Source organism: Aegilops tauschii, chromosome 5 (genome assembly GCF_002575655.3).
Source record: "Aegilops tauschii subsp. strangulata cultivar AL8/78 chromosome 5, Aet v6.0, whole genome shotgun sequence".
Classification (NCBI taxonomy): domain Eukaryota; kingdom Viridiplantae; phylum Streptophyta; class Magnoliopsida; order Poales; family Poaceae; genus Aegilops; species Aegilops tauschii.
In genome coordinates, this window is record NC_053039.3 from 348,736,908 (window position 1) to 348,745,437 (window position 8,530).

At 45.4% G+C, this 8,530-nt stretch overlaps 1 protein-coding gene across 1 annotated transcript; it reads right to left on the reverse strand.

The window, feature by feature from the left end:
- Nucleotides 1-3,158: 3,158 nt before the first annotated feature.
- Nucleotides 3,159-7,949, reverse strand: LOC109750643 (eukaryotic translation initiation factor 3 subunit C). Its single transcript, XM_020309607.4, has 4 exons — nt 7,680-7,949; nt 7,107-7,167; nt 5,157-6,974; nt 3,159-4,319 (listed from the first exon to the last, which is right to left on the reverse strand). Exons 2-4 carry the CDS (start codon nt 7,128-7,130, stop codon nt 3,375-3,377), a joined length of 2,787 nt encoding a protein of 928 aa, XP_020165196.1. The 5' UTR covers nt 7,131-7,167; nt 7,680-7,949; the 3' UTR covers nt 3,159-3,374.
- Nucleotides 7,950-8,530: the final 581 nt, after the last annotated feature.

Sequence of the window (8,530 nt, forward strand, 5' to 3'; positions counted from 1 at the left end):
TTGGTTTCACGTCAAGGAGGTTCCCGAGTCGTCCACGAGGCAGGCCCACGCGCCCAGGGGGTGGGCGCGCCCCCCACCCTCGTGGACGGCCCGGGACTCTTCTGGCCCAACTCTTTTACTCCGGGGTCTTCTTTTGGTCCATAAAAAATCATCAAAAATTGGCACGTCAATTGGACTCCGTTTGGTATTCCTTTTCTGTAAAACTCAAAAATAAGGAAAAAACAGAAACTGGCACTGGGCTCTAGGTTAATAGGTTAGTCCCGGAAATCATATAAAATAGCATATAAAACATCTAAGATTGATAATATAATAGCATGAATACTTCATAAATTATAGATACGTTGGAGACGTATCAGATATGAGGGGTGTTGGTCAGCCCGAGCGTATAAGATTGGTACGAGGGGTGCGGCTGGGTCAAGATTTTCTAACTCGACCGTCTGCCTGGCCTTATGGGGCGTTTGTGGAGCCCAATTGTAGATGCTCTAGTAACTATCCCATGGAGTACGGACAAAAAAAGTCGAGCGGAGTCGTCATCTGTCCTCCAGTCGCCATATTTTTAGCTCCTTCCATACGTGGCCTCTTTGACTCTATATTTGAAGGAGGGTATGAAGGCCTCGTTTGGAGCTTAGTCCAAACCCAATTGTGTAAGAGAGAAAAATTATCTTCTTCCTACTCGCTCCACCGGCGGAATTTGAAGCAGTGCGGCCTCCCATGCACCACGTGTGAGGGGAGAGACGTGACGTCAACCACCCGACTATTAAATGGCACAACCTCTTCCTCGAATTCCGGGGGAGGAGGAGAAGAAGTCGGATCACCTGGCCCTCTTTTGAGAGTTGTATGTCATGGCCATGGAGGAGGGTCGGAAGCAGGATGAGGAAAGGGGGCAATAGATTTGGAAATGTGTGTCCGCCCCTCCCTCAACCACGCCGTTGTCGACGACGCGTGGTTGGTCTAGGACAATGTCGCCGTCGGTGTCAACGGATGGGCGGAGTCCGATGAGGCCGCAGAAGCGAGTTTTCGGGCCATCGGGGTCCGCATTGCTGCATTCTACGCTGACCCCGACCCTGTGGGGCAATTCAGCTGCCACCATCATGGTGGTCATGGCCCTGGTCACAACTAGTTAGCTACTAGATTAACTAAGTCTTAGTTGTTCTAACAATGTAAGTTATAGTGTGACTAATTTTCTAAATGTGTTCTTTTGAATTTTGGACTGGGAAGAACCTATGATCCAACGACAGACGGGTCCTACTTGCATGGAAAATATTGACACGACACTATGAAGAGTATGTGTTTGCGCCACCACATCCTTCAAATGCATATGAAGCACACTTCATATTAGTTATGGAGGCTGCCAAGACGTTTTTGGTGTCGTCGTGGTTGATCAAAGGTATACCATGGCGGTTGGGTTCCGGCCAAGGTGTTAGGGCAGCAGTTAGAGGTGGTGTATATTTGCATCACTTGTGACAAAATTTTAAGCGTGATGTAAAAAAATCTGGACATACACCGTCTGTTGGAACATGTTTTTTATACGACTGTTGTTTTACATCATCTATTGGTGCTTTTAGGGGACCGGAAGAACAATGGTATCGCTTAAATTGACCACATGCTAGATTCGACCACTTGATGAAACGGTTTTGAAGATCAATTCTAAGATTCTCCCTTTTTCATGGTTCTACACTGTCACAAGCAGCTTGTCGTGATAGATTATTACTTCCTCTGTAAATAACTATAAAACCGTGTGCCCGCCCCTCACAAGCTCTTATAGTTATTTATTTACAGAGGGAGTAACTTAAACAAGAATCAATTTCTTTCATGACACGATGGAAGAAAACAGGTAAAGTTGAAAGTAATGAGAACTTGATGTAGTGAATACCGTAGTCCTCACTCCCCTGATAACTATTATTATCTCCTCCCCCAAATTATTTGTAACGTGTCTAGATACATATGTACTAGACAAATCTAAGACAAGTAATTCGGGACGGAAGAAGTATTACTCAGACTTCATAGATTTATGAAGCTACCTCGCACAAAACGATCTCCGCCAAAAAATGCACAAAACTATCTTCACCAAAAAAAACTGATACTTACTCCCTCTGTAAAGAAATATAAAAGCGTTTAAATCACTACTGTAGTGATCCAGACACTCATATCTTTCCTGCTTATAAAAGTTAGAGTCGATAGTGAGTTCACATGTGAAACCAACATTCATCAATAAAAAATATACCCTTATCACATGTGAGACTAGCAACCTTTCAAGACACATAAATAAACAAATGCATTTTTATTTACATGCAGTGATGGAGCTACACCCCAGGCCTGGGGGCCTGGGCCCAGGTCATGGCAGGAGTATTCTTGTAGTGGTATTGTTACTATTGGTCACTGTACATTATTGTAGCAACGAAGAAGGCCCGGGGCCCAGCGCTAGCCTGGCTCCGCCCTTACTTACAGGTGGGATCTAAAACAAATAAACAAGTACACTACTACTTTCATACGATGCACAAATAACAAATGCAAACATATGACTTCAACTCAAAATTATGCTCTTAAGCAATGACATAACTTCTTATAGCTTTGTAGCAACGCACTAACATTGTGCACTTTTACTTACATGTGGGACCTAAAACAAATAAACAAGTATACTACTATTCACATGTGAGACCAACACTTGCAAAAGCACAAATAACAAATGCAAACATATGACTCCAGCTCAAAATTATGCTCTCAAGCAGTGGCATAACTTTTCATAGCTTCGTAGCAACAAGCACGGTCATTGTGCTAATATTTATGTTCTTTATAGAGGGAGTACATGATTTCTGATTTCTAGTGGACAGCTGATTTCCATTTTCACTAATGCAGTTATAGTGTTCACTTTGTAGCTGGAACTGAACTGCAATTTGGGTACTGGAAGAGCAATGGTGTCACCAATCACATGCATGATTCAACCAATTTCTAAACTAAAAGAATACTGTACTGTGTAATCTTGTGCCAATAACGAAACCAGGACCAACAGTTTTGAAGATCAACAGTAAAATCCTGCTTCTTTTGTGGCTCTACGCTGTCACAAGCAGCTTGCAGAGATAAAAGATTAACTTGCACTCAAAAAAAACATTCATGACATGACTGGAAGATGGCAAAACTAACTTGCAGAAAACAGGAAATGTGGAAAATAGTAACTTGATGTTATAAAGGAGTGAATATGTAGTCCTCACTCCCATGATACAAACCAGACAACTATTACTCGAGACTTCTTGGTAGATTTATGACAGACAACAGAAGCTACAAAATAGAGCAAACAACGACTCAAGTTCTGAACGGTGCGGAAACAATGCTTCAAGGCAACCTTGCTCGGAATTTTATCTCAATCTATCAGACTTCTAATTTCTACCAGGCCTGTTTAGGTTCACCATGCGTCCATTGCCATCCCCTCTAGACGAGGAACCAGACTGGTTGCGAGCCCTTCCATCCTGGAACCGAGAACCACCACCATAGCCCCCACGGGAACCCTGGCCACCCCTGTCATTTTGGTACCCACCGCCCTGCCCAGAGCCTCCTCTGCCAGCGTAACCAGACCTCCCACCGCCGCGGCGGCCTCCTTGTGACGATACAAAGTTCTCCTGCCACTTTCCCATATTGGACGAGTCTTGATCACCCCTGCGCCTGGGCGGTGCACCCTCGAGGGCACCACCAGTCCTGGCCTCATACGCCCTCTCGTTGCTCTCCACAAGGACAGAGAGCCTATCAGTCATCTGGAAGATTAGTCCCTGCAGCCTGGTTTGATCCACGTTCTGGAATACAATGCACTTGGTTGGCTGGTCCCAGCTTGCATGAAGCTCATCGTGCATCATCATCTTGCTAACAACGCTGTGAGCGTGTGCCTCGCTGAGGTCAAACATAGTAGTGAGCTGGTCAAGGCTCAGGGACTCGTAGCAAGACGAGTAAGAGAAGAGATAGGTTCTAAGAGCCTCTTCCTTGATTTTAAGCTTCAGCATCTCAAGGATATGCTCCTTATTCCTCAAAAGTTTCCAGGTATCCAGAGAGCTGATGACACTGAAAGCCTTTTCATGGTCACCCTTATTGAGGGCCCTCGTGGCAGCCATTACATGATCCCTCACCGTTTCTGGAGGTCCAACGAAGGTCTGCCTCTCACTCATTTCAAGAAGCCTGCGGAATGTTTTGCTCATAGGCCTCCGCTTGTCATAAGTACTGGAAGCCATATACGGGACCTCGATTAGCATTGCACAGATCAAGTGTGTGGCTTCCAAAAGTTCAAGGTTTATATGCATATGGTAAGGCATCATCCTTCTCCTCTCAAGCCGTTCCTGCAGTAGCAAGTAAATACATCATGAGCAGAAAATATGTATGTTGTATTTCCATTGTCAACAGTGATCATATCAATTAGATCGTATTGCTAAAATGAAGAGTTGAAGCCTGCAAGTCAATTCCGGGAAAACCAAGAGAAAAAGAGCAGATACTCTTGAAGGACCTTATCTAGATAAATAAAATACTAAAGGAGCTCAAGAAAGGAGAAGATGTCATTGTAAATGTAACCAGAGGTACTTTGTAGAAACTATGCATTAAGAATTTGAACTTTCACACCTAAAAAATAAAAATAAATGAAAGAATATGGCCAGAATGACAGGTTCTTCTATTAGACTAGCTAAGATATCTATTGGCAAAAAAAAACTAAGATACAATTATGACTAACAGTGACATTTTGCAACTACAAATAAATATCTGTCAGACTAGCTCAGATACAATGATAACAGAGCAAGACAGTGTAGTCGTATCTGATGCCGATGCGTCATCTAAAAACCACCAATATGTACCAGTAAGGCTCAGGTAAATAGCAAAACTCATTTAAATCAACTGGACTCGTGGTTCCATTTCGACAGGGCAGCAATACGTAACAATACAGCCTACCCCTCAATAACACAATATAAACAACTTAACCTATCCTACCACTGGGCAGTACGTTCCCTGAGCATGTGTCAAAAACATAAGTGAAAATTATTGCTGATTATATAAATATATATGTATCTCTTGGGAAAATGGTGGATCCCTGTCTATGTGTCATGTCATTGTTGCATAGGAAACTAGATAGGAAACTAGCTGCCATGTGTGCAGGCATTCACATGATAGACAAGAGGGAGACTCACCTGTTCAGGAGTTCTCTCATGGTATCGACTATACTGGACACCTTGTGCAAGCAACTCTTTCACTCTTCCTGTTGCATATAGCTCAGACAGGCAACCATGAGCATCAGCTATCAAACCAGCTCGGAAGGCGCATAACCCCAATTGGGCCATGACCCGGTTGTACAAAATCTGAGATGAGATGTCCATAAGTTGAATCCCATCTTGTAAACGACTCATTAAGAGCAAGTCACGAGCAACTGAAAATTCATCAGAGATTGCATAGTGATATATGTGACACAGCATTGCCCGGGCTTTGGTCCTTTCATCTCCATACTTGTAAATTAGAGACATCAATCCATCCATCAAAGCTCTGCCACTCTCGGGGAAAGTAGGCTTCCTAGGTACAACCTCCGGAATCACAATAAACGGTGGTGGTCCTCTATTGTCATCAGCTGCTTGATGCTCATCGCCGGCCTCAATATCTCCATCCTCCATGACAACCTCAGTTTGCTCAGCCAGCTTTCTCATTGCATCATATACTTCTTGAGGTTTGTAGTAGACTAGTTCAACACGACGCAATGCAACCTTCGCAGCAGCCTTATGATTCTCAACCCTTTCCTGGTACTCTTGCACATTTTGCGCAAGTACCAAAAACAAGGGTTCATCTCTAAGCCTCTGAACATAATCTTTGGTATAGGGATCACTGCACTGCAAACTCTTAAAAAACTCCGAGTCAATTCTCTCCAGGAATGCAACTAGGTCACCAGTAACATGGATTGTTCCATCATAGTCGGCACCCTTCTGAGTTTCCTTCTCATCAGCCTCCACTGAGGTGTCTACTACAATATTAGGATACTGTTGCAGAATATCAAGCACAAGAAGCATATTATTAACACACTTCTTCCACACATTGACTGGCATATGACCAAGTAAGCTAGGGTTGACATCAAACTGGGCAGATATCACATGAAAAAGAATTTCAAGTTTCTGGGCAGGCGTTTTTGCCACACGTGTCAAAAACGTTAGCTGCTCCACACGTTCAACTCTCCCAGTTCCCTTCTTACCCCTCGACGCCACAATCTCCTTGAGCTTTTTATCAACAATATCCCATGTAATCTCGCTCGGGTCCTTCAAGAACTGCTTGTCCATAATCTTATCTTTCTTGCTCAACTTCTTTTCCCAGGCTCCACCATCTTGACTGACATCGTCTTCATTCCCTGAATCTTCTGAGTCAGAGGCCATCTTATCCGGATCCACGACATCGTCACCACTCTCATCATCATCATCATCCACATCCTTATCATCTGCAACATCATCTTCAAAGCTCTCTGGATTCTCTCTGCACTTCTGGATCAAGTCTTCATACTGCTTGTTGTTCTTCTTAAGTTTTTGCTTGACAGCATTTAGCGCCTTTGCATTGCTGCTGCTCATCTTCTTCTTGGCTTCCTTATTTGCAAGAGCCTCAGCAAGGAAGTCCTCCAGTAGCACAAGAGTGGTGATATACCCATTTGGAATTTTCGCAGATTCATTGACACGAACAACTTTGTCAAGCTGCTTGTTTAACTTGTCAAAACACTCCTGCAAGCTAATCCAGTCATTGATCTTCATTGCATTGCGCATCTGGTCGGCAGTGGCTTTCATCTCATCATTGCGCTTGTCCTTCAACGAGCGAATCACGCGGTGACTCTCAGTATCAGAGTCGTCACTGTCTTGTGTATATTTGTTCAGATAGCGGTTCTTGGACCCATCGCGTCCCCCATCACCGGCTTCTGATTTCTCGCTATCACTCCCTTGTTCTGACTCGATCTCGTCCACCTCCTCCTCGGAGTCACTGTCTCCCTGATGTTGGGTAGAAAAAGATAAAAGGTACTAAGTAATTGCATTTGACAAGGACAACATATATGCATACTACTACACTTATGCAACATAGAGTCTGATTCAGCAGCTCAGTGCAGGAGAGAAAGCAAGTACCTGTCCCCAAAAACGAGACGCCATGGCTGCTGCTTGCAAATTACCTTCAACTGTCTTCGAGCTATGCAAAGTACACAAGTAAGAAAGATATCATCAATACACACAGAAGGAAGCACGCGAAATTGCATCACAGGCAATTAAACAAGGGGGGAAAACTATCCTCGGAACACATAAATGACACAGTAGCAATAAGGTAAAACAATGCTTACGGAATGACTCAGATGAACGAATCAAACCCCGTGAGGAAAAAAATAGCTCATCGAAGGCAGCTAAACAATACCGGCAGAAGATGTAAGTTCGCGTGTATGAGCAGAGAGCCAGACCTATACCCTAAACATAACAAACCAACTAAACTGGAAAAATTGTGAGATGCGACGAGCACGGGCGCAACCCAAGCAAGAGAACTCGACCTGACGTTTGGTCAGTGAGATCCCCGGGGCTCGGCGCAGCGCTAGCCTGCTCGTCGGCGGCTAGAGCTGGAACCTAGGCCCGGCGCGCGGCGAGATTGCAGGCAGGACGCGGCGGCCTGCAACGACAAGTCTGATAGAAAATCAATCAGGTCGGTTAACTTGCCTTGAGTCGCGGCCGTGGAGCGGATGAGGTGCAGATCCAGCGGATAACGGAGGCTTGGAGCGGCGGAGTAGACGGGTGCGGCCACGCACTCGGCGGCTGACGGCGGACGAGGATGGATGGTGTTGAGGACCGGCGGCGTGCAGAGCGGGGGCGCGGAGGATGGAGGTGGAGATAGAGAGGCTAGGGTTTGCTTGGATTCTTTGGGTGGCACGCTGGACTTTTTGGCAGGCTGGGTTGCTGTTGTGCTTGGGGTAATATGGGCTGGGCTTAGGTTCTCTGGGGCATGGGCCCAGACTATAAACCCCCTGCTACCCCTAAAAAAACATAACCCCTGCTTTTTCTCGTGGCCCATTAGGGGCTGTGTACCCCTCGAAATAGGGGCCGTTTTATATGCGGCGACTATGTCTCACAGGAGACTATCACATATGCCCGTGCGTTGCAACGGGAGATAAAATAATATGCATTTAAAGTCAGTGAGAAGTATATGTGCATGCAAAACCCTGTGCGCACATGAAAAAGGAACATTTAGCTTCTCGGTTTCATCGTGTGTGAAGGAATCAATCCGCTATTTTTTTATTCATTGATCAAGGGCATTTAAGAGTTTTGTTATGTCATCGTACGTCAGAGCTTGATGCGGGATGTTGTGGCAGCGCCAGTGGCGGTGGATCTTGGGATCCAGTTTCCGAGCTCGTGCAGGGCACACATGGCGGCCGGAGCTTTCTTCGGCGTCGACCATGCTTGATGCGGGATTGCGGCGGCGATTGCCATTGTATGGGCGACGACAGCGGCTAACGCGGTGGTGGGTGCTCCCTGTAGCACCGAGAATCGGGGCGGCGGCCCCTCTTCATCAA

What these genes read in the sequence shown, in the direction of transcription:
- LOC109750643 (XM_020309607.4), bottom strand. Translation starts at nt 7,130, where the DNA reads ATGGCGTCTCGTTTTTGGGGACAG. An exon ending in CGTCTCGTTTTTGGGGACAG is followed by an intron (nt 6,975 to 7,106) that starts GTACTTGCTTTC and finishes ACCCAACATCAG; the next exon opens with GGAGACAGTGACTCCGAGGA. An exon ending in ATGAGAGAACTCCTGAACAG is followed by an intron (nt 4,320 to 5,156) that starts GTGAGTCTCCCT and finishes TTGCTACTGCAG; the next exon opens with GAACGGCTTGAGAGGAGAAG.